Source organism: Penicillium argentinense (assembly GCF_028826775.1).
Source record: "Penicillium argentinense strain IBT 30761 chromosome Unknown utg000009l_segment0_segment0, whole genome shotgun sequence".
Taxonomy (NCBI): domain Eukaryota; kingdom Fungi; phylum Ascomycota; class Eurotiomycetes; order Eurotiales; family Aspergillaceae; genus Penicillium; species Penicillium argentinense.
Genome location: NW_026622668.1, coordinates 1,498,923 through 1,525,092, shown reverse-complemented (window position 1 = coordinate 1,525,092; position 26,170 = coordinate 1,498,923). Strand labels below are relative to the sequence as shown.

The 26,170-nt window shown below is 49.5% G+C and overlaps 10 protein-coding genes across 10 annotated transcripts; 5 read left to right on the top strand and 5 right to left on the bottom strand.

Annotated features, from left to right (window-relative positions):
- Nucleotides 1–225: 225 nt before the first annotated feature.
- Nucleotides 226–1,489, bottom strand: N7532_008178 (ACL4 family protein; the record flags this gene model as incomplete). The annotated part of the gene is made up of 2 exons (XM_056620670.1): nucleotides 226–865; nucleotides 924–1,489. 2 exons carry the CDS (start codon nucleotides 1,487–1,489, stop codon nucleotides 226–228), a joined length of 1,206 nt encoding a protein of 401 aa, XP_056471476.1.
- Nucleotides 1,490–1,871: 382 nt separating this feature from the next.
- N7532_008177 (RWD domain-containing protein) lies at nucleotides 1,872–2,638 on the top strand (the record flags this gene model as incomplete). The annotated part of the gene is made up of 2 exons (XM_056620669.1): nucleotides 1,872–1,938; nucleotides 2,013–2,638. 2 exons carry the CDS (start codon nucleotides 1,872–1,874, stop codon nucleotides 2,636–2,638), a joined length of 693 nt encoding a protein of 230 aa, XP_056471475.1.
- A 228-nt stretch (nucleotides 2,639–2,866) lies between these two features.
- Nucleotides 2,867–3,844, bottom strand: N7532_008176 (LYR motif-containing protein; the record flags this gene model as incomplete). The annotated part of the gene is made up of 2 exons (XM_056620668.1): nucleotides 2,867–3,741; nucleotides 3,805–3,844. The coding sequence occupies 2 exons, from the start codon at nucleotides 3,842–3,844 to the stop codon at nucleotides 2,867–2,869; spliced, it is 915 nt and encodes a 304-aa protein (XP_056471474.1).
- Nucleotides 3,845–4,452: 608 nt separating this feature from the next.
- Nucleotides 4,453–5,139, bottom strand: N7532_008175 (E2 ubiquitin-conjugating protein MMS2; the record flags this gene model as incomplete). The annotated part of the gene is made up of 5 exons (XM_056620667.1): nucleotides 4,453–4,513; nucleotides 4,573–4,652; nucleotides 4,714–4,839; nucleotides 4,914–4,993; nucleotides 5,067–5,139. The coding sequence occupies 5 exons, from the start codon at nucleotides 5,137–5,139 to the stop codon at nucleotides 4,453–4,455; spliced, it is 420 nt and encodes a 139-aa protein (XP_056471473.1).
- A 405-nt stretch (nucleotides 5,140–5,544) lies between these two features.
- N7532_008174 (uncharacterized protein) lies at nucleotides 5,545–10,991 on the top strand (the record flags this gene model as incomplete). The annotated part of the gene is made up of 6 exons (XM_056620666.1): nucleotides 5,545–5,622; nucleotides 5,681–5,747; nucleotides 5,800–5,973; nucleotides 6,031–6,237; nucleotides 6,290–6,378; nucleotides 6,432–10,991. 6 exons carry the CDS (start codon nucleotides 5,545–5,547, stop codon nucleotides 10,989–10,991), a joined length of 5,175 nt encoding a protein of 1,724 aa, XP_056471472.1.
- Nucleotides 10,992–11,389: 398 nt separating this feature from the next.
- Nucleotides 11,390–13,165, bottom strand: N7532_008173 (vacuolar protein sorting-associated protein 26; the record flags this gene model as incomplete). Its single annotated transcript, XM_056620665.1, has 6 exons — nucleotides 11,390–11,628; nucleotides 11,933–12,049; nucleotides 12,168–12,192; nucleotides 12,278–12,750; nucleotides 12,818–13,047; nucleotides 13,116–13,165. The coding sequence occupies 6 exons, from the start codon at nucleotides 13,163–13,165 to the stop codon at nucleotides 11,390–11,392; spliced, it is 1,134 nt and encodes a 377-aa protein (XP_056471471.1).
- Nucleotides 13,166–14,693: 1,528 nt separating this feature from the next.
- N7532_008172 (gluconokinase) lies at nucleotides 14,694–15,505 on the top strand (the record flags this gene model as incomplete). The annotated part of the gene is made up of 2 exons (XM_056620664.1): nucleotides 14,694–14,948; nucleotides 15,053–15,505. The coding sequence occupies 2 exons, from the start codon at nucleotides 14,694–14,696 to the stop codon at nucleotides 15,503–15,505; spliced, it is 708 nt and encodes a 235-aa protein (XP_056471470.1).
- Nucleotides 15,506–15,930: 425 nt separating this feature from the next.
- Nucleotides 15,931–17,562, bottom strand: N7532_008171 (uncharacterized protein; the record flags this gene model as incomplete). The annotated part of the gene is made up of 4 exons (XM_056620663.1): nucleotides 15,931–17,028; nucleotides 17,089–17,160; nucleotides 17,221–17,324; nucleotides 17,394–17,562. 4 exons carry the CDS (start codon nucleotides 17,560–17,562, stop codon nucleotides 15,931–15,933), a joined length of 1,443 nt encoding a protein of 480 aa, XP_056471469.1.
- Nucleotides 17,563–20,640: 3,078 nt separating this feature from the next.
- On the top strand, nucleotides 20,641–21,593 carry N7532_008170 (uncharacterized protein; the record flags this gene model as incomplete). The annotated part of the gene is made up of 3 exons (XM_056620662.1): nucleotides 20,641–20,722; nucleotides 20,777–21,052; nucleotides 21,112–21,593. The coding sequence occupies 3 exons, from the start codon at nucleotides 20,641–20,643 to the stop codon at nucleotides 21,591–21,593; spliced, it is 840 nt and encodes a 279-aa protein (XP_056471468.1).
- Nucleotides 21,594–25,197: 3,604 nt separating this feature from the next.
- On the top strand, nucleotides 25,198–25,906 carry N7532_008169 (uncharacterized protein; the record flags this gene model as incomplete). The annotated part of the gene is made up of 4 exons (XM_056620661.1): nucleotides 25,198–25,359; nucleotides 25,420–25,542; nucleotides 25,599–25,718; nucleotides 25,781–25,906. 4 exons carry the CDS (start codon nucleotides 25,198–25,200, stop codon nucleotides 25,904–25,906), a joined length of 531 nt encoding a protein of 176 aa, XP_056471467.1.
- Nucleotides 25,907–26,170: the final 264 nt, after the last annotated feature.

The window sequence follows — 26,170 nt, the reverse complement described above, 5'->3', positions numbered from 1 at the left end:
GCGCCGAGGTAAGTGGCGAAGGGCAGGCGCAACCGTGGAACTCGCCCGACGGGCTTTGCCGGCCAGGCTCAAAGAGTGAAAGAAGTATGGAGATGTAATAATTTTGTGGTATCAACAAAGCGCGAGGAAGGGGGACATAAAAAGTGACAGGGAAATAAAAGAAAAGGTACATGCAGCAGGGCGTCGTGAGTTTTGGTATTCTTTATCTGGCTTTGCGCATTCTGTCTACGAATCGGCCATCTCGTGATCATCATCGGAGACCGCCTCGATCTCCTCATCCTCCCAGTCCTCACCCTCTCCTTCCGCCTCGCTGTCCTCATCCAGGTCTTCACCGATCTCTTGGTTCATTCCCTGGACCAACTCTAAGGCGTGATCCCGGAGTCGCTCGTCCTCGTATTCGAGTAGTCCGTAAAGCTTCAGGCTCTGCTTCAGCCATTCCCGACTGGCCACCAGCGATGCGTGTCGAGGCGATTCACTGGGATCCTCCTCCGTCGCATCCTTCGGCGCCTGTTGCTTCTCCGCCAGCAGATATAGACACCAGCCTCCGAGGTACCACGCTTCCACGCTCTGGTCGTCCTCCAAGATCAATCGCTCCAGGACCTCCAGAGCTTCAAATTCCAGTGATACTTCCATCAAGAGGCGGGCAAGACTGATACGCACGGCGAAATCGGGAATGCTCAGATCCTCTGGGGGGAGATCTTTCCACAAAGCCATACTTTTCTTCAGTGCTGCTTGAGCATCATCAGTGCGCAGCTGTGATATCCGAATTGATGCGAGAGTTTGCAATACCTCGGGGGCATCTGGTGTGACGGCAACAGCCTCCGTAATAAGAGATTCGCACCGAGCTTCTGCGTCTTCCTCCCAACTGGAATAGTAGGGAATTTGTTAGCGCAGACTGATTTGGAAGACGGGTTGAAACTTACGAAAGATCGGTCATATAGATCTCGGAAACAGCACAGAGCGCATTTGACAACTTAACCTTCTTTTCCTTGGCACTGTTGACATCTTCTGTACTTGTCTTCCCTTCCAGGGACTGGAGGATCTGTCTCAATGATGACACGCCCTTCTCAAACCACTGGACGCTGTCGGCACCGCCTTGCTCACTCAATTGAGCCAGCCACAGGAATTTCTCAGCACCTCCACCTTCGGATTCCGAGATGGAACCATTCGGATCCAGATCCACGGCACGGAGAAAGCATTTTCTCGCGGTATCGATATCGCCCAGCTCAACATTGATTTCTCCCAGTAGGTTCACGGCCGATAGCTGTGTAGACGCATCGTTCCCCGCTAGCTCCAGTGCCTGTTGTGCGGTGGGTAGCGCTTCATCCGCACGGCCAGTTTGAAGCAGGATCGTGGCCTGGTCGAGTAATGTAGAGGGGTTCTGAGCCATGCTGTGGTTCGAGACCGAACCGCCGGGGCCAAGGACGGATTTTTGGGAGGATTTGGAGGATTTCTTCGATTTCTTCTTTTGCGGTCTGGGCTTTCCCATGGCAGGTACCGAAGGTATATGACTGAAAAGCGAAATGACCGGATTGGCGTGCTGTAAATCAGATTGACGGGATCGATTGACGGGATCGCGGGGGATTGGAAGCAAAAAAAGTTGAAGCTCCGATCCCCAAAAATTGGGGCTGTTTGACGGGTTTGCATGTGGGACCGCAAGATTGACATCGCCCACGCTTGGGTTTGCGACGGCGATGCTATAAACTCTAAACAGATCTGCCTCTGAGCTCTGCACCGACAGAATACGATAACCGCTAGGGACCCTGCCGTCGTTACTGTCGCGCTTTCAATACGATAGTTCTTCTTTCTCCCTTGCCCAACCGTGACCATTCCATTCAGTACCCCTCCAATCCGCCGGCGGAGCCAACACCATGGGCCGCGAAGACCAGACGGAGGAGCGAGAGGTGCTCGACTCAATTTTCCCTGAGGAGATCACAGGTATGTCAGCCTCTTCCCCAAGGAAAGCCCCGGTGCGGAAAGACCTGCCATTGACATGAAACCCCGCTACTTAGACATATCCGACACTTCGTACCGAGTATCGATAGCTCTTGATGTTCCCGAGGTTGAAGGCGAGGATGCAGAGCAGCCAACTATCTTGCTAGAAGTATCATACCCGGAGGAGTACCCCGATGTTGCTCCAGAACTCAGCATTTCCTCCCCACCGAATGCCCCGAGGCACCCGCGGTTGGATGTTCAAGAGGATCGGGAGCGGCTTCTCGAGACCCTCCAGCCTACAATCGAAGAGAATATGGGCATGGCTATGGTTTTCACACTTGTGAGCGCATTGAAGGAGAATGCGGAAGAGCTTATGATTGAACGTGCGAACGCCGTTCAGGCCGAAAAGGACAGGGCAGCCGCAAAGGCCGAGGAGGAAGAGAACAAAAAGTTTCAGGGCACACCCGTCAACCGAGAGACCTTTTTGGAATGGCATACGAAGTTCCAAAAGGAGATACAGGAAGAGGAACAGCGACAAAAGGAGGAGAAGGAGGCGGAAGACAAGAAGAAAAAGTCTACAAAGGAGGAGAAGAAGCTCACCGGCCGACAGTTGTGGGAGCGTGGTTTGGCTGGCAAGGGCGACTATGACGAGGACGGTGAAGATGCTCTGCCAGCTGTGGACAAGCTCAAGGTTACTGCATAAATACATTCACATGGGTTGCCAGTCCCTCTTGAAAATACTACTACACTCGCGTGGCTTGGAACTTTGATCGTAATATAGCCCTTGAGAATTTGATGTCTTGCTTCCTACCTGCCAATTGAAAGGAGGACGATTTTGAAAGAAAGGCAGCGAAGTAATAATGGGTATCATTTTTGGTATTTTACATTGGCTACAAGAAAGCCATACTATTATACAATGGAATTTCATCAATCAATCTTGACCCGCAAGAGATTCCGCCGCCAACTGCCTCTGCTTCGCTTCTTTCTCTGCTAACGCACGCTCTTTGAGAACAACATCCCAAAGGTCCTGGGCCAAAGCCATGGTCTTATCGTCCGATTCTCGGATCTGTTGATTGACTTCATCCAATGAAGCTTGCACATCTTCACACCAGGTGCATGGCTCTTTGAATCTGGTCAAGCGATCCCAGGCGTCTTCGTCTTGGGCAAATAGAAGGTCTTCGGACAACCTGTCACGACGCAATATACGCTTCCAGCGCTTTTCAAGCTTGTTCCGTAGGACACCGCTCAGGTTTTTTGGCTGGGGCTTTTTGATGCGCAAGAAGGGCATCCCCCTGGCACTGACTAAAGAAGGCACTTTACGTATTCCTTTCACGGGATGCGGGCGGGATAGAATTGGTGAAGTATCCGGATGACGCCGTCGAGTTGCTTCTTCGAAGCGTGTCGTCTCTTCTTTTCGTTGCTGCTTGATGGACAGCGGTCGTGGTGACTTGATCCCCCGAAGCTTCTTTTGCTGCTCCGCCTGTTTCTCTCTGGCGCACCTAGTCTGTTCGAGTGTTGCGATAATTTGATCGGCATCTTTTTTGTTTCCTTTTGACGCGGAGTCAAGTAAGTCGAGTGTCTTTTCCGAATAGCTTCCTTCGTTAGTAAAAGTTCTGTAGGCGAGATCATTTCGCGACGCGCGCACCTGGTAGCCTGCCTTCAAGGAACTGGCGATCTGGGTTGGGCTTTCCAGTCCTTTATATTTTCGGAACCGTTGTTTGACGAGGGATTTTGTCTGATTAAGCCACGGAGGCGTGCGGGTTGAAGGAGAGCATTGTCGCAGGAGAGCTCTGTAAAGGGCCAAACCTGGGAGAATTAGCTAGGTGAATTAAATAAAGACACAAGCCCAGTATGAAGGTGAAGACTTACAAGCAAAGCGATGCACCCCAGACAACTTGGGTACAAGCATACTGTGACAACCAGGACAGCGGATCGGAATCGCGGAGGATCCATGTTCAATAAAGCACTCATATCACGTGATTCATCGACGCGTCATAGTCAATTAGTTCCCAGGGCTTTTCAAGATACTCTGAACATTTAAATAAGACAGGCGTGATCCCCAAAGGGGACAAAATACAGGATCGCCTGAGTCTAGTACCTAGGGTACCCTAAAGGGTTTTGCTGCACTCCCAATTTTAAGACTGGTTGCATGATGCCATCTTAAACGGGCATTTAGCTTGGAGAAACCCGTACTGTTCTAATTAGTATGGCTTGACGTTTGCTCCTAAAGGACAAGATGCATGTGTTTACCCGGAGGATCGAAAACAATTCAGTTTACTACTGATACCGGAAACCATCTCCATTTTGGTTCCTACCAACACCCAATACACATACAAATGTGGTTAGAAGGACCCGATAAATAAGTTAAATTGGGCTTCGAAAGAAACCGCGCCGATGCTTTCATGCAGTGACTGTACACGCTCTAAGAAAATGATGTAGGAAAGAGGAGAAGCAAATAAATGTGAGAGGACTGCCCATGATACTCCGGTATTCTGAATCCTATGGATGATGCGGAATTTAGAAAGTCGAGCCCTCCGGAGGCTGAGGGAGCTTCTTGTGCTGAGGCAAAGCCATGTATCTATCAGACAACGGTTAGCACCGGTTCAGTTTCAGTATCAAGAAAGAAGGGGATCGAACCTCCGAAGCTCAATCAAAACGGTCTCCATGGTAAATTCCCGTTTCCACTGTGCGAGACAAGGAAGCTTGGTAGGGTCAACCTATCAAAACTTCACAATTAGTTGTGATCCCTTGTAATTGGGGCCAACGTCCGGTTCTTACCTTGCCGGACTTTTGGTCGACACAAGGAATGTTGACTCGCGACGTGAACTGGATCGTGGGAGGGTTATCGGGGTAGTCGTGTCCGCAATGAATGTTGACACTGTAAATTCGGTTCTCATGGACGCTCTAATCGAATAATCCAAGTGTTAGGGTTGTATCGACGACAACAGGTACGGAGCAATGCGAAGGGGAATACGAACGTGGGGCGGGCCGAGGATGGTTCCATTCCAGTTGCTCATCATCATATCTTCACCGTCGGCGAGACCGTAAGAGCATGCTTCTATAATTGAAGGAACCCACTGGTAAGCGATACCGTTGAGTGTTTTTAGAGTAATCGGCGATTACGGTCGTACCTGCGCCCAAGCCCTTTTCGCCCTTCTCCAGCTCCTCCAGGAGACGGAAGTTCCGAGGTACCTTGGCAGACATTTCCGGTAGATGCGACGCGAAAAAACTGCTAGAATGGCAGGTAGAGAGGTGTGAGGAAGTGTGCGAGAGTGAAGAGTAGGAGGGGCAAGTGACTTCTGCCCTGCCAGGCGGGCCGACCATGACGGCCAATGATCACGTGCGATACGGGTCTTATCGGGTGTCTTGGCACTGGAGATGCCACGCCGGGGAATTGTTGACTGCTCCACGAATTCGCTGCGCAGGACTAAACACGGCTGGGAGTCTTGGTATCTGACATCCGGTACCTCAAACTGGCGACCCGAATTACGGACGAGCTTGCTGCGCGCTGATACATGCTCAAGCACCCAAGTATCCACGATACTGGGAACCCCGGCCACTGGAATCAGGGCTTCGGCCATGCGTTGATGGAATCATTCGACATTGGAAATGTCCTCCCAATTCTTGCAGACAGAGCTTGCAAACCTCATCCAGGAGTCCAGGCGAAAGAACGCCGATCTGCGCAATGTTGGTCGATCCCTTGTTAGCCATCTCCATAGCACGGCCATTAACCCAGCCGATATAGGCCGCCGAACAGTCGCTCAGCGAGCTGAAAGCGTTGCCATCAACCTCAGAGGCACAGATATCAGCAGGTGAGCCTCGGATTTCGAAACCCGAACTTACAGGATTACTAACACGGGACAGACCTTGTTCGCAAGCCGACATTCGTTGAGCCATTTATCATTGCATGCCATACCCGGCATGCTAAACTTGCGGGCATTGGCGTAGTTTGTTTGCAAAGGCTTATTGCGTCGAAATCCTTGCCATCTCATCGCTTAAAAGATGTTCTCGCCGGGTTGAAAGAGACCACGAACCTCAGTAGGGATTATGCTACAAGGGTCGATCATGCATATCAGAGTCATTAACCTCTCCCAGGTCTCGATATTCAGCTCAAGATCTTACAATCCCTACCATCGCTTCTACAGTATTACTCTAATGATCTGAGCGGGGAACTCCTTGCAGGTACATTGGAGGTATGTGCGACTCTACAGGCTAGCAAAACGATTGCAGTGAGCAGCACGGCGGCTGCCACTCTTCAGCAACTCGTCGTTTACTCATTTGAGCGAGTATCGACTGAAGATAGTGAGTAACTAATGTCCTTAACAATCGGCGTAGCGGCTAAATCTTCTCCCAGGGTTGCCTCATGATGCAAAATCTACAACGCCCGTGAAGGTCGATGGTCATTCCGTGGATGTTGCACAGTTCGCATTTGATGCTCTACTGGTGCGTTCAATATACCTACCTTGATTGTTCTTAACGCTGATACAAGTTTCAAGGTTCTTGATGATCTCTGCCGTTTGATTGACGGTGAACAACTGCAATTCCTGCGCGTAAAGACATTGTCTTCAGCCTTTGTCCTGGAGCTCATTGAGAGTATTATCTTGAACAGTGGTCGTCTATTCGTTGGGCACCCTGAGCTGTCACAAGTCCTCCGAGTTCGCCTGATGCCTCTGACAGTTCGATATCTTTCCGAGCGTCATTCCTTCTCTGAAACCGTTCGAGTGGCTAGGATCCTCCTCGTGCTCCTGAAACGGCATATGTCTCTTCTTCCTGCCGAATGTGAGATGGCATTTGGCCTGCTCACTCATTTGCTGGAGCCGGACGGCACTGCGCCGTGGAAACGAGTCTTATGTATGGAAGTGTTCCGGGGCCTCTATGCCGAAGCAGGAGTTGTCCGGCAAATTTACTCCCTCTATGATGGAGAAGAAGGCAGAAAAAATGTTCTTCGTGATCATATGGCCTCTCTTGTCAAGCTGGCTTCGGAGAAGCCTTCGTTGATCGGTGTTAGCAATCAATCGACGATACCGCTGCGAGCGGATCACTCTCGATCCGCTACCGACGATCAGATTGCACTCGAAACGGGCGGAGTTACTGGTGTTATTGGATCATCAGTTCCCCAAACCGAGACCAAGGTACCGGGAATCAGCAGTCAGTGGAGTGTTGTACGGACACCCTACATAGATCTCCTCGACAAGTCCGACCCGCCTTTTCCCCCAGAAACCTATATCTATAGTCTTGTTCTCAACTGCATTAGCAGCTTTGCGGAGGGTCTCGCGAAATTCATTCTCCCGCTTACTGTTCCCGACCTGAAACAGAAGCGTAAGAACCGTCTGGTGAATCTGGACCAAGGTCCGGACTCAGCTAGTTCTTCCCAGGACCTCCAGGCATCCGATTTTGGAAAACCACAGCCTTACCCTTCAAAGAGAACCTCTGTCCCAATCAATCCCCTGGACTTGCAATCTCATGTCCAGTATTCTGCCATCAAGGCTTGTGCTGGCATCGTTGAGAATTGCTGGCCCGCCGTTCTCGCAACATGCTCTACATTTCTCCGCGCTTCGATGGATGATGAGTTCTATCATAATCTGGTACGAGCGTTTCAAAAATTGGCTCATGTGGCAGGTCTCCTACGTCTATCTGTGCCTCGTGATGCTTTCCTCACAACACTTGGGAAGGCCGCCATGCCGGCCAGTCCAGGCACATCCAAGGGGCAAACTACTTCTCATCAAAGTGCGGCTACTTCTCAGTCCAGCGAAGCGCCCCAGAAAAAACGAAAAAGCTCAGACATACCCAGGGTCAACCCTTTGCCTTCGGATGCATCTGGGGCTGCAACAACCGAGATCTCTGCGGTATCTCTGAGCACCAGAAACTTGCTTTGTTTACGGGCGCTGCTGAACCTCGGAATTGCATTAGGTCCGACGTTAGATCAGTCGGCTTGGTCCATTCTTCTTGAAACACTGCAATACACTGGGTTGGTTATCGGCGTGTCGTCCAGTACAATGGTTAAATCGGCCAGTGGACCCGGGGAAATGACAGTCATTTCAGGCAATGATGTACCAACCGCAAATCTGGGCGCAGAGGTCATTGCAGTGCAAGCAGCCTCAACCAAACTATTTGAAAGCACCAGCGATTATCCCAGTGGCTCGTTCCGGGAGATTTTGCTTGCCTTACTGAACCTTTCCGCCTTCACCGAGCAGGAAGCTGAAAAGGAACCTGCTAAGGAAGTTTCGGAAGTACCTCGCTCGCCGCAATCGTCCCGGCGCCCCGGAGCCTTGAATCAGAACGCCCGACGGGTGTCTCACACTGTGGGCAAATCAAGAATGCAGGATGAGGAGCTTCGGTTTGTGCTTGAGAAAGGGAATGAACTGGCTAAGGCAAACCTTGAGAGGTTAGCCTCTCTTGAGGAAGAGGACTCTGAGGCATGGCAGCTCTTGACGCAAAGCTTGATCTCAACATCCACAAATATCGCCATCAGCCCCAACCTTCGTCTCCAGGCTAGTGGGATCTTGAATTCGTTGGTATTCCTGACCATGAAGTCGAGGAATGACGACGAAGAAGACCAAAACAAACTACAAGTGAGGAACTTGCAGACCCTCAAAGACCAGATTGCTTCTTTGTACTCATTGGATCTGGTGTCTTCAAAATCGCTTCCAATCACTGTGACTGAAATTCACGAACAAGGCTTGGAAATCCTGCACAGCATACTCGAACAGTACGCGGAGACGTTTGTGGATGGATGGAGCCTCATCTTCGACCTGATAACAGGTGTCTTCCAGGGAGTGGAAAAAGTGGAAAGTGGAGATCAACTTAGTACTTTAACGGAGCGCAGGGCATCGGGCCTTCCGGCTGGCCCGCGTTTGGTCCGCGCGGCCTACAAGTCTCTGCATCTTGTGGCATCAGATTTTCTGTCTTTACTCCCCGCACCTTGTCTCTTGAGCCTTGTGCACTCCTTCTCCAGCTTTGCTTCTCAGACGCAGGACTTCAACATCTCTCTTACAACGACATCATTTTTCTGGAATGTGTCCGACTTCCTTCAAGGGCAAATCGAAACTTTCTCCATTGAGAGTCTTGTAAACGCGTCTGTTAGCGAAAAGGAGCTAGGCAGGCTTGCTTGTGATGCTGATCCCTCTGTATCAAGGAATTCTCTCTGGCTGTTGCTATTGCTCCGCATCGTCAGTGTCACAACGGACTCAAGATCTGAAATTCGGAACAGCGCAATTCATACTCTCTTGCGCATTTTCGACGCCTATGGTCAACAGCTCTCACCGAAAGCGTGGCATCTGTGTCTCAACAGAGTTCTCTTTTCGATGGTTGAAGGGATTGAAACAAAATTGCTTCCTCCCAAAGGAAAGCAAGGCGGTAACAGGGAAGATCTCATATCCAGGGTGACGACGACAGTTGTGATGATTAAGGGTGTTTCCAATCTTATCACGAACTTCTTCGATACAATTGTCAAGGACGAAGGGTTTGATCAATCTTGGACACGGCTCCTAAAGTATCTGCAAGCATTGCTTGACCTCCATGTCCTGGATTTCAGTGAAGCAACATTCTCCAGCCTGTCGTCCATCCTTATTCAAGTTCAGTCTCCCAAAGATCTCAGCAAACAAGCCCTCAAATGCGCATGGGACCTTTGGGCTAATGGTCACCCTGCTGGGGATGGCACAGCCCTTGATCTTGACGAACCTAACCAAGATGCCGTACTTGCCTATATCCAAACTTTCCAGCAGGTTTACCGACTGTACAAAGATAGTCTGACCACAGAACACATTGAGAAAATTCTTCAACATCTCCGGCACTTGGTGTGGAACTCGGTATCCCCGCCTTACTCTCCAGATGGCGACCGACCTTCTGCCGTCCAGGCATCAATCACTGATTGCCTCAAGACTCTTTGCTCCGAGAAAGAAGAGTCTCAGGCTGCAATTCTCTTGTGCCTTGCAGAGCTATCCGACTCGGCGTTGACTAAGTGGACGCCCGGTAATGACTCAAGGAAACCGGCCTTTGTGGCTTTCTCCAAAAGCACGATCGACCTCATTAGCTGGTACGTCGCAGACTTGGGTATTAAACAAGATATCTTCACGAACGGCGCACTTGCAACCACGCTGGGGCATCTCGGTGCGTTGATCAGACAAAAGTATACCTGGCAAGGGAAAGATCGTGAGCCTTTCTTATGGCAAAATGCTACGACTGTTGCTTTGAATGTTATTCAAGCTGCTGTTCATTATGTCGAGAAGCAGTACAGCAAGTCAAATGAAAAGGAAATCACCCAGTTCTGGCAGTGCGTCGTGGATATCACCCATGGTATCGTCTCGGCACACGGCTTCCAGACCCAGCAGCTTCCAAACACACGGATCCTAGCCGATGAAGCTTTTGATATCGCGGCCTTAACCCGCCTTAAGACTCTTATTCTGCCCTCGTTGGGCGCGCCCGCCATTCCAGATTCTGTTCGTCGCGATTTCGCTTGTGCCCTCTTCCGCTCCTCATTCATCTACGCACCGCAGCGGTTCGACTTACCCAGCGCTCCAATCGAAAAAGATCCTCTCAAAGATTTCTACAGAGTCCGCGCCGGCCGCACCTTCGACCCGCCTCCAACATTGCGTCCAAGGATCGCCTATGTCCTCATGGATACGCTCATGGAGCTTGCAGTGAGCTCCGAATCTGACACTTCGGATATAAGCCCCGGGACTCTGCTGGCCCGCTCCATCTCTCCCTATCTTCTCCTTCGCTGCGCCATCGAAATCAAATCTTATATCGCCGATCAGCCCCTCCGTGGTTTGATGCCGCAGCCGACTCCAGCACGTAAGGCGCTGCTTCACTTGTTGGTTCATATGATCCAACTTCGGAGTGAGCCATCTGCCATTCCTGAACCGCCATCCATCAAGACAGTCACGGTGACAGCAGGCTCGGGTGAAGATACGCCTTCTCTACATCATCGCAAACATCTCGAGTGGCTTTATCCGCTTGTTGCCCAGGCAATTCAGGTTGCGGGCAAAGAACGCGATGACGGTCAAGTTTTGGAAGCTCTTGGGAAAGTATTGCACGAGATCGGGCGTTTTGAGTAATTGAATATCACGGGAAGCGGAACAACCTTGGTCAAGTTGAAGCAATCTACAGCATGCCAGAGCTGACATTTCAGTTGCGCATGCTTGTTTGATGCATTCTTTCCATGTATCTAATCCCATCACTACCCAGAGACGGGTGTCACATTGCAAGGGTAATCATCAAGAATTCCAAGTCTATTTTTTTGCTACCAGTGTGTTGATTTCATTGCAATGCGTACATGATAAAAAGCCGAGAACGGTAGACTGCAGTAATATTGAGACAGGACCTTTAGGGAGGAGCCTACTGATCAACACACGGATATGTAGAAAAGGGTAATAGTGAGAATGACAGAATATTTGTGTGTTCAAGAGTGATGTGGGTATCGGAAGGGAGAGAAAAGCTAGATCATCACTTGCGATTACGCTGCCGGGGCCGAGACAGGCTGAGTCGGCTGTTGGGGTTGTTGAGCCGGCTGGGCCGGTGTCACCTCTCGCCCAGGACCTGCCGTAGCAGAGCCTGGAGGCAGGGCTTGCTGTTGTTGTTGTAGGAGAACCTGCTGCTGAATTTGCTGTTGCTGCGCAATCTGGGGCGTGGCGGCAATCTCGGGCGCTTGACGGTAGAGGGCAATCTCGGACTGCTTAAAATAACGACGGGCATCTGCAACATAGAGAGTTCAATCGTTAGTAACGCCATACTGAGTTTTGAACTGAAATTCGAACACAGTGATTCAACGTTGGTGGAGGTCTGTGGTGCCAAGACCGGCTTAGTGTGGGGGCGGGCAGGCCGCGGCATGGAAACTTGGGAATTCGGCGTGGGATATGCGACTCGGGCCGACCGACTCGTACCAATTGCCGACGGTTATTGGTAATATATCTTTGGCACCTGTCTGCTCCACACCGATCTTGGGTGCATCATGGCTGGAATCCGAGGGCAGAACTAGGCCAGAGAGAGGACAGCATACCTTCATCGATCAGCACCAGGCTGAGATAGTATCGTGTCGAATATTTCTTGTTAACATCGCGGAAAGTGGGCGTCAGATCAAACCCGCCAAGGAACAGGCGGATGGGAATGGTTTCACCTGATAACAGGTTAGTATCATGATGACACCGATATTTTCTCCGCAATGTTTGCCCCTCAATGATCTTGGTTCTCGATCGCAATCAACCAGGGCTGGGGTCAAGGCGGTTGAAACTAACCTCTCGATGGTGACCCGTCCATGATCTGAAAGTAATGTCAGCAGTCTGCCCACATCAAAACACACCGGCTCCCCATTTCGAACGGGAGGTGTCAAAAGGCGAACACATACCTCAAACCGCACAAGTGTCTCACTTTCGTTATATTGATTAGGAGGAGATCCAGTCGTTTCCCGCCGAATGATCGACAATTCCATGTGTTTGATCTTGAGTCGCACGAGCAAGAAATAGATCCGACCCACGATGACGTCCTTAAGGTGATACTTGGATTTCGAGTACTCGAATTCGATATGCAGGCAGTCTTCAATGCCAACATCCATCTTGATGGGGCTGTTGGTCTCGGGTGGCATGCGGTACGAATAGACCCAGAGGTCCTTCTCGCGGATGACGTCGGCCATGCGGCGCGAGACCGTCACGCGAACAAAGTAGCGCAGCTTTACATTGATGCCGTTGTATGATTCGTACTGCTTCTCGACGTTCTTGAAGTTGAAAGGGAAGGTCTGCGGGTGGAGCAGCTCGCCGGGCGCGGCGAGCTCTTGAACGAGTGATAGGAATTCGTAGTGGTTGCCTCGGTCGTAGAACATCTCTTTTTTCCCAGCAGTTAGTCTTGTGGCCCCTGGCAAGGAACCTGGGAAAGGAAGTTCCGAACGCACCAATTGTGCCAATGAACTGCACCTTGATTCCGGTGTGCTCCAATCGCTTTCCGTCCTTTGGTCGGATCGTCACCGCACCCTTGACGGACTCTCCGTCCATGTACAAGGGGACCCGCTCGCGGCGGCCCTTGTCGAGCTTGACATCAACAGTCTGGCGATCATCGAGGTCGTCGAGGACGACGTCGATATCGACGGGGGTGGAAAAAAAAGCGAAGCCATGGTGCGCGGCGCTCGTGAATAGAGGTGAAGATTGAGGGAGCTCGATGATCCAGAACGTGGCCTCGTTGCTTAGTCATACCCCGCAAGCCCATCCGACTCAACCATCAGCTCTCCTTCAGTTTCCTTCATCTTGTAACTTAATGTACTTCGACTGGGAGAAAACCGTCCGCTGTCCAAAGGGATAGTGATGAAGGTACTGGGCTCATGTGTATTTACTCTGTGGGACAGACACGCTAGTGTCTGTCCACCTTATTCAGCCACTACGTGCTTAGAACTATATTTCGCTGTCACTGCGCTCAAAGTACGGTATACCTAGGTACCATACCCCGATGCAATCATATTCTAGGCAGTATTCCACGCTGTTGCATGAAGATTGCGGCTAATCGGATCCCCTAGCCTACCTAAAAGTTAGTCCACGGGATAACAAAGATACTGCATCGATGGAATTGCAACCATCGGATTCTGCTTCCCGAAATGCTTCCCTATAGGCTGCCACGAGTCGAGGATCCGAACCCCTTGCGGCCACTGACCGTCAACCCTGTCAACCCCGCAGTTCTTCCCCGGATTCCTGCGATTGCGATGTAACCTGGTGGGGATAGGGGCCTCTGGCCCTCATCTTCAAGGGAAAAGCCTCGTGCGGCTTCATTTGCCGAAATTCAACCCGAGTCGGTGTGATTCAGCTGTAGCCATACTTTCTCACTGCCATGGTAGGTACTCTTTTTTTACTCTCTTTTCATCCGGAACTTGAAACGCCTCACTTTGGGCTTGCCCCCCGCAGGCACCAGCAGTCCAGGCCGTGTGTATGATTCTTCATACCGTATATGCATGGGATTTATGTCAGCACACCGCTGACATTGATCCGGGTGCTTACAAGTGGTGACTCTGGTGCAGATTCCTTGGCCTGTACGAGTATACTGGGGATACATGTAGTGTGCTGTACATAGTACGCCCGGAGTGGACAACCTGACAGCGCCTCAGGTGTCGCGGGACAGGCAGTGAACAGGGCCGAGTCGGTCCCAGACCAGCGGTGACGGTTAGCGTGGGGGTTGTTTACCGTATTGTACAGTGATGTCATGCCCGAAGGACGTGGCCACACACCAACCAGGAACTTGAGCGGACACACAGTACGTCGGGGACTGGACAAATCACGAATGATATAGGGCCCTGTCACAGGCTCATTTGCGCCCTCCGGCCACGTCTCTGGAAGAGCTGCAGCGCATCCGAAAGGGGCCGTCGATCGATCTCCCGGCGGGCTGGAGACTCATCCCACTCTCCTCCACTCGGGTAATGCGCGCAGGCCAATGAAGCGCCCCCCACTCGGCTTCTGGTTTTCTTCTTTCGCTCGACCCACCGTCATACTTAAAGAGTAGGTAACTGCTACTCCGCCCCGGATCGCGCGACTCCTTTTCTTTCCCTTTCTTGCCCTTCTCTCCCCGCCAGCGACCCCATCGAACACAAAGTTCTTGTACCAAAGCCCGAAGTATACGGCGTTTATTGACCACCGACCTGATCTCCGCATCGGAACCGTGTATCACCGCGTCATACCGCCATCCGTTCGACCCCGGTTAATTTCCTTGGAACGGCCGGTCCAAGAACTCCTGTGAAGACGCAGAGGCTTTTATCTGTTCAATTCGCAACTTCCCTTCACCACAACACCATGCTTTCCACTGGGGAGCGACCTCAACCACCGGTTACGCCAGCCGTAGTTTCCGCCAGTGTGCCCTTGAGCACACACATCATGCCCCTCCAGGGCTCATCCGCCATGCCCTCCGAACTGCACACCGAGAACTCTACCGTCTCATCGCAGACCCAGCACATCTGGGTCGTGACCGGCCCTGCGGGGTGTGGAAAGAGTACAGTGGGCCAGGCGCTGCGCAAGGAATTGGGAGTGCCATTTCTGGAAGGGGATGATGTAAGGAACCACACCACTGTTCATTGAGCCTGTTTCGAAGGAGAAGAGAAAAAGATCGAAAAGTATACAAGAAGAATGAAAGCTAATTCGGATGCGCGCATTAGTACCACCCGAAGGCCAACAAGGACAAAATGGGCAACGGCATCCCTCTCACCGACGAAGACCGCTGGGACTGGCTCATCTCCCTGCGCAAAGCCGCAATCGACGCTCTTTCCCCCTCCGAGTCCAATAACTTCCAGCCTCCCACCGGCGTCGTTGTTGCCTGCTCCGCCTTGAAACAGAAGTACCGCGATGTCATGCGCGTTGCTGCCTACGGCTCGCCCTCGGTCCAGATCCACTTTGTCTACCTCAAGTTGAGCGAGGATGTTCTCATGCAGCGAGTCAGCCAGCGAAAGGCTCATTACATGAAGAGCGATATGGTCCGCTCGCAGCTGCAGGCACTGGAGGAGCCCAAGGGCGAGTGGGATGCCATTACGATCAACGTGGAGGGCTCGCAGCAGCAGGTAGAGGAAAACGTCCTCAAAGCCGTTGCTGCCAAGCTGTCTGAGATGAAATGAGGCCTTGAGTTCATTCCAGCGTCATGAAAGATATTGATTTGTTGCATCGGAGGAATGAATACCCTCCACGTGGTGTCATGGGAGTTTTTTGAGATGGATGTTTCTAGAATTGGCCGGCTGACCCGGAGTGAGGACCTCCAGGTATGATGCTGTGTCTATATGGAGTTTTCTGATTGTTTGGATCGCATTTACTTTTTGGCGTGATTGCACTAGCCCATGGCTCGTCTCTGATACCCCCATTCTTCGGGGCGAATGACATACACTCTTGTACATGGCCCATCGAATACCATCAATACATTGACTTGGCTCGGTCATGAAAATTCTACATAGGCCCGCCTTTCGGGAAGTCTACTAGTAAAGAGTAAGGACGATGTCAGACATGATGACTTTAGGTCTTCTATGCTATTCTATGCGTCGTCTACTATTCACCTCAAGTTCAGGAGCATCAGTTCCGGCGCCTCGACAAAGTCACGCACCCGGTTACCCATGCGTGCCATTGTCGCACCATCAATAACCCGGTGGTCTGCGCTCCAGCTGAAATTCACCAGTTCTCCACGGGCGACTTGTCCCTCCTTATCAAAAACGGGCACCGTTCTAGTACGCCCGACACCGAGGATTGCCACCTCTGTCGGTACAATGACAGGCGCGACGTACGTCCCTCCAATGTTTCCAATATTTGAAACGGTAATTGTCCCTCCATTGAGGTCGGAAGGTGTCAGCTTGCCTTCTTTGCCGAGTGCACTGAGCCGTGAGATCTCCGCAGCAATGTCGAAGATCGACCGGCTCGCAACATCTTTGATATTGGGTACGATAAGACCGTTGGGTGTGTCCATTGCAATACCAATGTTATGCTTGGAGCGCATGACGAGTTTTGGTTTGGCAGGGTCGCTGGCATCGACTCGGGCGTTGAGGATAGGGAACTCGTTCAATGCCAGGGAGACGGCCTTGACCACGAAGGGGAGGAATGTGATCTTTTTGGGATCTTTTGCGTCACTGGTGAGTTTCTTTCTGATGGCAGTGATTTCGCTGGCACTCAGCTCATCAGCATAGAGAAGGTGGGGTGTGTTGAGAGACTTGGTCATTGTCTTAAACATGGCCGATTGGATCGGTGTCAATCTGACTGTAGACTCGGTCTGGCGTTTGTCGGGTGTAGTAGAAGAGACGATAGAGGCTGCCGCGGATTCAGCGGAGGAGTCTCTAGATTCAACAAATCTCAAGACGTCCTCTTTCAACACCCGGCCATCTTTGCCTGTTCCATCGATATCAAGGATATGGATATTATGGGTTTTGAGCAAGCCTCGCACTGCAGGCGTGGCAAGAGATGCATGCTTGGATTTTGGCAAATCGGGTCTCTCTACCGGTGCCTCAATGATCATCTCGGATGTTGGAGGAGCAGCCTCAGATGATTCTGTTGCAGTTTCAGGGGTCGAAGCCGCTTCGGTGGGTACTTGGTCGGCCTTTGGTTCAGGCGGAGGGTTTTCATCGGGGTATTTCGCATCGTCGACCTCAATATCGCAGAGCGCCTACCGTAAAGACATATTGTTAGTTACAATCATATTGTCGGCTATATAATTGCAGCACACCTTTCCGGTAGGGATGGTATCGTCGGCCTCGAAATGGAGCTTTTTAATCACGCCTTCATATCTTGATGTAATCTGTAGTTGTGAGCTGAGACATACTCCAGGAATCACTGTATATCAAATTGAGACACTCACATCGTCCACAGCTTTGTCGGATTGATATTGGCACAGAGGCGCCCATTCCTCAATGTGTGCTCCTTCTTCAACATACCATTGGATGATCTGCACCTCGGTGATACCTGCGCAGGAGATTAGCAGCCAATTCGTTTGATACGGCCGCAGTACACGGTATGTATGACTTCACATACCTTCACCAACATCCTTCAAGATCTGCGATCTTGGTCCCAGCAGCCAGGGTGCGGCATGAAACCCTCGGTTCAAGGCGGGCGATATGGGGTAACGAGTGCGGAGAAGAGTCTGGGGTCGACAGGGCCGTGAAACCCGGAGGATGCCACCCCCGCTGCGCAAGACGTTCATCATGGATAATATGCTTGCGAGATGAGTGAGAGGAGATGTTTTCAAAGTCACATCCGAGAAGAAAGCAAGCGCAGATGGACCGATGCATTGCGTTTATCTACCCTAGGGTACGGCAGCTCTCCGCGCCGACGGTAACCGATGCTAGCCACGTGACCTCCCCGCATGCATCAGAGCGGGGAATCCACTCAGGCGCTTGCTAGGTGAGGTAGTACTATTTACCATCGATATTCATGTCGGTAATAACCATGGTGCTTTTTATTTCCTGCAAATTAATCTTGCTTAATCGGGTTGCCCGAGGATAGTAGCCAGCGACCTGCTACCCGACTTAATTTCTCTCCGTCTATCCGTTGGAATCTTCTGTGAGGTAAAAGCCAGGAATACAGCCTCCCAGTGTCCGTCTTTGAATTTGGAAGTCTAGGGATCTGATTCACCGGGCCCATGAAGTTTAAAAATGGGGGTCGCAAGTTAATGTCACGTCAATTCAATGTTGCACTACGCTAAAGAGGCTCAACCCCCTAATTTTTAACTTGGATATATACCATCGAGATAACTATATTGTGTACTCTTACTTCATCTTCTGTCAACTCTCACGGCAAAACACCCCGGACCCGCGTAATGAACATGGAGATATTCAACTTTCGTATCTGTAAACAAGGACTGCGCTCCCTCTGCTAGGTCTTTGCCTTCCACTACCGTGAAGCCTACCATCATATGGTTTGCGTCATACGAACGCACAGATAGCAAGCGACGGCGTTGCTGCTCAGGCACTGACCCGTCACACTGGTATCGCATGCACTCCTTCTTGTGGACGAATATAGGACCAGGTCCACTGTAGGGTGATGCCGCAGGGAATGGATCATAGGAAATGAGGAGCATCTCCTCACCTAGCTGACCATCCTCTAGGCACCGCCTACATGGGAAGCTCCTTTGTTCATCAACAATCTTAGAGATTGTGTTATGTTGGTTGATGATTAATCCAGCAGGAAGAGCAGTGTATCGCAGCATGACTTAAGGCAGTTTCTAAATGTTAGTTACTGAGAATCTGATGGTGTTTAATGGAACATACTTGCTTCGCGTGAAAGGATGAAACTTCAAGGCAGCGGCGTAGATTAAAGGCGGAGGAAGGATTTTGGGAAGCGATCCTCACTATTTATGTCTCAATACCCGTGGCTTAGAATTAAGTTTTATTTACCTTGCTCTGGATATAACCAATCATCAAACAATAAGCTCCGTGGTAATATAGTCGATCTACGGTTTTAAAATAACCAATGGGATGCGAGCCTTCCGTACTATCATCTGGCTCTTGGCACTCTGGTATTCCATGGAATTCCAACCCATTTGGCTTATCATATCATCCTTACGGGTCTTTACGGATTCGAGAGCGAAGCAAAGCTGGCCATTTTCTCTGACAGCCAGGCGGCCATCCAATCCATTTCCAACCCGAAGCGATCATCCGGCCAGTACATGCTCGCACGCATATATGATCATGTACGGGCCCTCCGATCAACTTCTCACACGCCCACGTCCGGCCAGATTCCCGCCGTTGAGATCCGTTGGATCCCCGCACATGTGGGCGTGCATGGTAATGAAGCAGCTGATGTTGAAGCTAAGGTTGCTGCGGAGAACGGAGATGGGGCGAAGAATAGTGCTCCCGAAGCATACCGCCTTGCCTCTCAGCGAGGCGCTGGGTGCGGCAGCGGATGAGGGATAGATGGGCAAAGGAGTGGGTAAGAGAGAAGACAGGAAGACCGACCTATCGACTGGTCAACACACCGCACAAGGCTCTAGGTCTATATGAGGGGCTCTCAAAGCCCTACACCTCAATCCTCATTCAGATGAGGTCACAGCGAATTGGGCTTCGACATTTCCTGTTCAAGATCGCCATCGCACAGCAGAGGGCAGAGGGGGCCACAGACCGGTGTCACTGTGACGAGGGCAACCAGACTCCCATGCATGTTCTTCTCCAGTGTCCGTTATACACCGGGCTTAGGACCGTGATGTTGAACAAGATCTGGTACAAAACCGAACTGGGGAGAACAACCGATTATGACACGATCATGTCGGACTCGCAGGCTATCCGCTACGTGGCCGAATTCATGCACCGGACAGGACTCCTCGGCCAGTTCAGGCACGTGGACTACGAGGGTGTTGATGCAAACATTAACACGCCAAAATAACTTGGCAAGGTGGCAGCAGGAGGTGAAGACGCTGGGTATAAAGAAGAGATCAAAAACCTACAGTGACGAGAGGCAGTGGGAGAAATACAACGCCGATGAGGAACGATATCGAAGGAACAGGGCATGTTGAAAAACGGCATGCCAACTGGAGCAGATGTGGAAGCAGAAGCATGGGATGGTGCGGCAATACGGGGATGGGATGTGGCCGCATGGCACGGCGTGTGCTGGCATAAGCCGATTACATTCATTTTGAGCGTTCTATGACGGTTTCTGTGAGATTATCACCTGTTTTTGAATCGCGACATGCAGTGTTTTCTTTGTATTTGTTACTGTTGGGCGTGGCGTTTGGACGAGTTCTTGTTTCCGACGGAGGAAGCACCTGCATAGCCATTACGTTCTAGTTGGGCTGCATCAGGTTAATGGAACTTTGAATTGAATTGAATTGAATTGAATATGTATCATCATAAGCTATTACTATGCCTGGCTAGTCCGTTTGAGAAGCCTGTGGGCCTCGAACTTTATTTAATGCCGTAATCAATGTTTTCTATGTATGGCTGGCTGTATGACCGAGCTGTTCACCCGGCAACAGTGTCGAGAACTTCGGGGCCCATGTCTCCATCAGTCACGCCCAAGATAAATCAGAGGACGAAGGAAAAGACGGACAAATCGATAACGACAATTGGCGAGGAACTCTCGGCCCAGTGGCAATACCGTATTTAATCCATGGCTCTCGTTTATAACTCTCTAGACACGGTAAAGTAACCACGGCTCGATTAAAGGGTGCGATTTTGGGAGGTCTATATAAGGAAAGTGAAATTCCACGACGGCAATTCAACCAAGTCTTCTATCAAATAGTGGCTTCTTCAAACCACGACATCTAAAAACCTTCAATTTGCTTATCATGACCATGCCGTCTCTCCGGCAGGTTAAGGACGCGAATCTGAAACTGAAAAACGTCAAGCCAGGACTGGTCACAGTCTTCGGTAAGGTTCCCAGTATTGACTGCACAATATGGGCGCTAACTTCAGTGTGACCAGCGGGTGGAACTAGTGGAATTGGCGAAAGTACTTGCAGGGAATTTATTCGCAACACCGTCCGTCCAAGAGCATATATCATCGGTCGGAACAAGATGGAGGCGTCGAGAATTGTGCAGCAGTTGAAGGAGATCAACTCCGAGGCCGAAATTCGCATCCTCGAATGCGACTTGACGTTACTGCACAATGTGGATCGAATTTGCAACGAAATCACAAAGAACGAAAATTTCGTCAACTTGCTCTTTATGAGCGCCGGTTTCCTGAGTATGAAGAGACAAGGTTAGCTTGTCTTGAATCTGTCAGAGGCGCTTCGGCTCAAACAAAATGTCTTAAAATAGAAACATCTGAGGGACTGGACAGTAGGATGGCTATCCAGTATTATTCAAGAATGCGGCTTGTCGTCAATTTGCTGCCTGCTCTGTCTGCTGCGTCCGTCGCGGGCGAACCGGGTCGAGTGCATTCGGCTCTCAACGCTGGCAAGGAGGGCAAAATCTTCCTAGATAATCTCCTGCTAGAGCATCACTTCAGCCTAAAGAATTGTGCTACTCAGGGCATCACAATGACCACTCTAGCATTTGACCAACTTGCACTGATTCATCCAGACGTTAACTTCATCCACACCTCCCCTGGTGTTGTTCGCACCAACATCACGAAGGGTTTTGGCCCAGTTGTCAGTTTCATCAGTGGTGTTTTCCTCATTCTTTTAGCACCTTTTCTGACAACGCCTGTGCAAGAAAGTGGAGAGAGGAATCTTTATGCGGTTTTGAGCAAGTGCTATCGACATGACCGAGCTATATGTATCCATCTTGATCGTTTGTAATTGGCCGATTTTGAACCATTAGCCCGGCGTGGACTGTGTGGTACGAACGTATCTTCGGTCCCAATATAAGCAGTGGAAGTTGCCAATTTTCCATCACCACTTTGGCATGTCGAGAAAGTATTATCTACCTTATGCGCGAATTTTCTCGTTTAAAGTTGGAGAAAATTGGACTATTCAGTGCTAGGATTGAAACTTTAGCTGCTGATTGTCTCTTCTTGAACTATTGAAGGGAACAGGTGCATGTTGCCTATTTTAATCTACTGTATCCAAAGTACTATGCGTGATCAAAACCCTGATTGTATATGTAGGTAGTATTATTGCGATGCGAGACTGCCTGCATACTCTACTGAACATATAAGGGCTCTGTATTATCAGAAAATTATAGGGATTGTCAAAAGCTACTTAATTCTACATATTATAAAACCTCAAAACAATGCTTCCAGACTTGCTCTCCTGGAAAATTCGAATGATTTATGACATGATAGCGAGCAAGACACTGACCCTGGCTGTGATGTCTTACGAGGCGGAATGCAGTGAAAGCGCGATAATTATTATTGGCAAATATCTTCGAGTCTTTGCAGAGGCAGAGGCAGAGGCAAAGGATAGAAATGTGGTATACCGATGTCCGCCAATCTTCTTCATCAACATTCTGCCATCCTTGTACAATACTTCGACAAATGCTGTTGTAATTACCTTACCAAATTAGTTCTAGAGTCCTGGCAGAGAATACTGTGGGAACTTCTAGAGAACTACTACTTCGATGACCTAGCAACCGGTCGTATATTCTAGAGCTCTACATGGAGAAATAAGCATCCTGATCCTGCTCATGTGAATGTAGCTGCTCTTCTTGAATTTACACAGTAGTGATTGCTTGACCAATTCCTCGTACAGTAGCCATCGATGATCTTGGGCATATCCATTGGCCTTTTTTTACTTCTGCAAGCTAGTGTACATCATATGCTCAGAGTGACACTTGAAGGAAGAATAACCATGAGTATCCTCTGGTTAACAGATATTATTCTCATAATAGCTCTTGAGCACTGTTTGTGTTGGCTTGGGGCTATAGCTGCTAAATGCTAGGAACGGAAGGGTCTGCCACTATCCAAAGACAATTAGTCTAGAAGCGCTTCCAGGTATATGAAAATAATTCAAAAACACCACAAACCAAAATGCACTATCAATCACGTTTGGTAATAGTTACAATAGAGAATCTCAAATAAATCAAATGTCCTGGTACCCTTAGGCGAATTCAAAGCCAGATACAAAACCTATCACTGCCATTCAATCATCTCGCAAGATATCGTCTTGGAGAAAAGTCTTGATGCTGTAGTTGGTAGCCACCTTAACGGTGTTCTTAAAATCACTGTAGGCTCGTGCCAGAGGGTCCTGGGAAATTCGCCGACGACCTCTTCATGATCGTCCCGAGCTACAACGCATAATGCTGTCTCTCCACTGTAATCCTGAGCAGCAACATCAACTCGTTCTTCTTTGAGCAAGAGATCAATAACAGTTAATCTTCCACGGGAAGCTGCCAAGGAAAGGGGAGTGCGTCCCGTGTAAGCTCTAAAGTTCATCTCGGGCCGAGGGTTGTGTGCAAGCAGGAGTCTCATAACTTCAAGGTGACCGCTTGCGGCGGCAGCGCAGAGAGGCGAATCATTCCAGTCTTTCAAGTTAATATCGATGGCATCAATGCAAAGGAGTCGACGTACAACGCTTAGATGGCCATTTTAAGCGGCATGGAATAGTGGAGGAGCCCGTCGTATATTTACTTGTATGTCTGCTCTGGTGAGGAATAGCTCCACTATGAGTGAATTACCATGAGAAGCAGTATAGGTGAGAGGTGCCTATTTTTGATCGTCGAGAACATTAGGATGAAGATCATCGATATGGAGGAGGGCAGCTGTGATAGGTATATTCCCCGTTATCGCGGCGAAATGAAGCTCCGTCTCACCCCACTGATTAGCCATATTGACATCGACATGGTCATCCATGAAAATTTACTGAGCTATGCCATTATGTCCCTTCTGCACAGCTAAGCAGAGTGCTGTTGCTTGGTTGACATCCACAGCATTGACATCCACAGCATGGCAGTTCAAGAGAGCCTTTGCGATCGACTTGTTGCCGTATTCTGCTGCGATATGCAAGGCAGTGCGACCGTAATTATCTCTCGCGTTGACATCAGTCTTTTCGTAGACAAGCAGCTGTTGAACCGTCTGCTTGTCGCCTTTCTCTGCGGCTTGATGCAGCAAACTTTTGTCATGTACATTTCTCGTATTGGGATTTGCGCCATGGGCAACCAGCAGCAGGATGATATCTCGGATATCTGTTTATACAGGTCTAAAAGCTCTTTCCAAACAAAATGTTGAACGGGAACTAGTGGAACAGTTAGATGCCAATTCGTTTCCATGAGCGATTATCGAGATCTAATAATTCTACTCCCCAAAATGACAAAGGCTTGCGGGATTTGGCCGTCAAAATTACCATGGATCACTTGACTACGCTGAGAAACGCAGGGGAATCGGGCTCTAACCCAAATGCAGCCTTGGGCACTGGCACTTGTCTGGCCCGATTTCATTTGATCAAAAATTTCCCGAAGTTCAGCTGTCGAAGTATCGATCGCCGCCCCGCTTCATTTTCTTCTGGGACATTATTGTGTCGATGGTACCCACCACGGTTCGTGTTATGGAGTCTGTGCTTTCTCCTCTGAACACCAGCGATCTCATTTCCGACCAGAAGAAATAAAGATCGACGGGTTGGTCATGAATGGAGTGTCTTTCCCACACCGACTTCTGACAATTAAGATCTTAGATCAATCCTTTGACTTTCTGAAAATACACTATCATCTCTAGCACGGAGATTATTCGGATCTCGTGCTGGCCTCATTTCATTCATCGATAGATGAGACATGGCTCTAACATGTAGCAATTTTGAATGAGCACGTATTATGGTTGATTTAGATGTGACTGGAAGTTAAATAATATGCTCGAGATGATCTCTTGACATGCACAACGTGCTTAGAGCGAGGCTCTCTAGTTGTACAACATTTCCCTTTTTTAACCTTGCATTTTCTTTTTACAGGGGCTGGCTGTGCGTATTAAACTATTAAAATGCCTAGCCAATCATGATTTTTCAGCAACACACCTCCGGGCCACTAAAACCTCCGTTCATGAACATGTTCAAAGGCTTTATCCGGTTCTTCACTCTTCCTTTGCGGGCTCTTTTCATACATAATCATCCTCCTAATTGGAAATTAAATGAGATCGATCGATCATCTAATTCATTGTCGTCTTGAAGTTCTCAATTTTAGGACCTATTCCCACCCCCTGAACTTTGTTGAGTTCCCGATCAAGATCTATCCACTTATGGAGTGGGGCCCGGGCTCAGCTCAAGATCCACTAAGCCCTGGTATGGAGTCTTTTCGTACCTACAAGCGATCATCTTTACTTCATATGTATGAAATTCATTGGGCCTGGTGGACTCATGGCGGTCCATGTACTCCCTCAATGGAGGTGAATTGTGTCGATCCCTGGCAACCATCTATAAGAAGAAACCGAAGTCCTGTTCCCGACCCTATTCAACCACCATTACTACAAAATCGTTTAAAATGCAGTTCAAACTCAGCACAATTGTTGGCCTCCTTGCTGTTGCTTCTCCCGCCCTCGCTGTCGATGCAGTTAGCAGGATTGATGGCTTCACTGTCTTAGCGAAGGACGTGCAAACAACCGCAAACTCCATTGAACTAACAAACGCCCTCTCGAAAGCATCTGTTAGTTTGCCCACGTACATATCACAATAATTTACGTCATATACTAACCATGAATCTAAGGATACTATCGATCGCTTTTACAAGCTTCACAACGCTGAAAGATTAGCAAAGAATGATCTCGCCCGGAAGGGAGAAGCCTTGGCTGCCGACCAACAACAGGCCGCTTGTAACTCATTCACCAACGTAAGTTGTTCTGGTCTCTAATAATACCGAAGTCATATTAACCCAAAAATATCTAGTACGCTTCCGCTGCCACTGATATGCTGAATACGGTCAAAGAAAAGCAAGTCGATGTAGAGCTTGTTGGGAAAGGATACCAGATGGCTGCGCACCTCCGTGCCTTAGAGGGTGTCAACGACGTGAGTACAAATATTTCAGAATCAGAGGCTAGATGTTTTGTTTGGAGTACTGACAGTTGTAGGATTTTGCCGACCTCCTTACCGAACTCCTCGCACCTAGCTGTGGAAGTAGCTTGGCCGACACCATCAAAGACCTCGACAAGCTCCTTACTAGCACCAAAAAAGCTTACACCTACGGCTTGCCTTGATTAATTGAGGTTTAATTATATGTTACCATAATGCGCATTTGTTTGAAGCCATAACGATATAGAATGAGGGACCTTGGAAGTCGGCAGTCTGATTTCAAAATTAAATATAGTAGTAAAACATTTGCATAATGAGAACTCCGCACATAACTCTAAATATTGGAATCTTTGGATCATTATAAAGCAGTAACTACTTTGTACGGAGTATATAAAAGAAACAAATTTTAAACCTAGGGACTTCCATTTGCACTTCTCCATTCCAAGGTT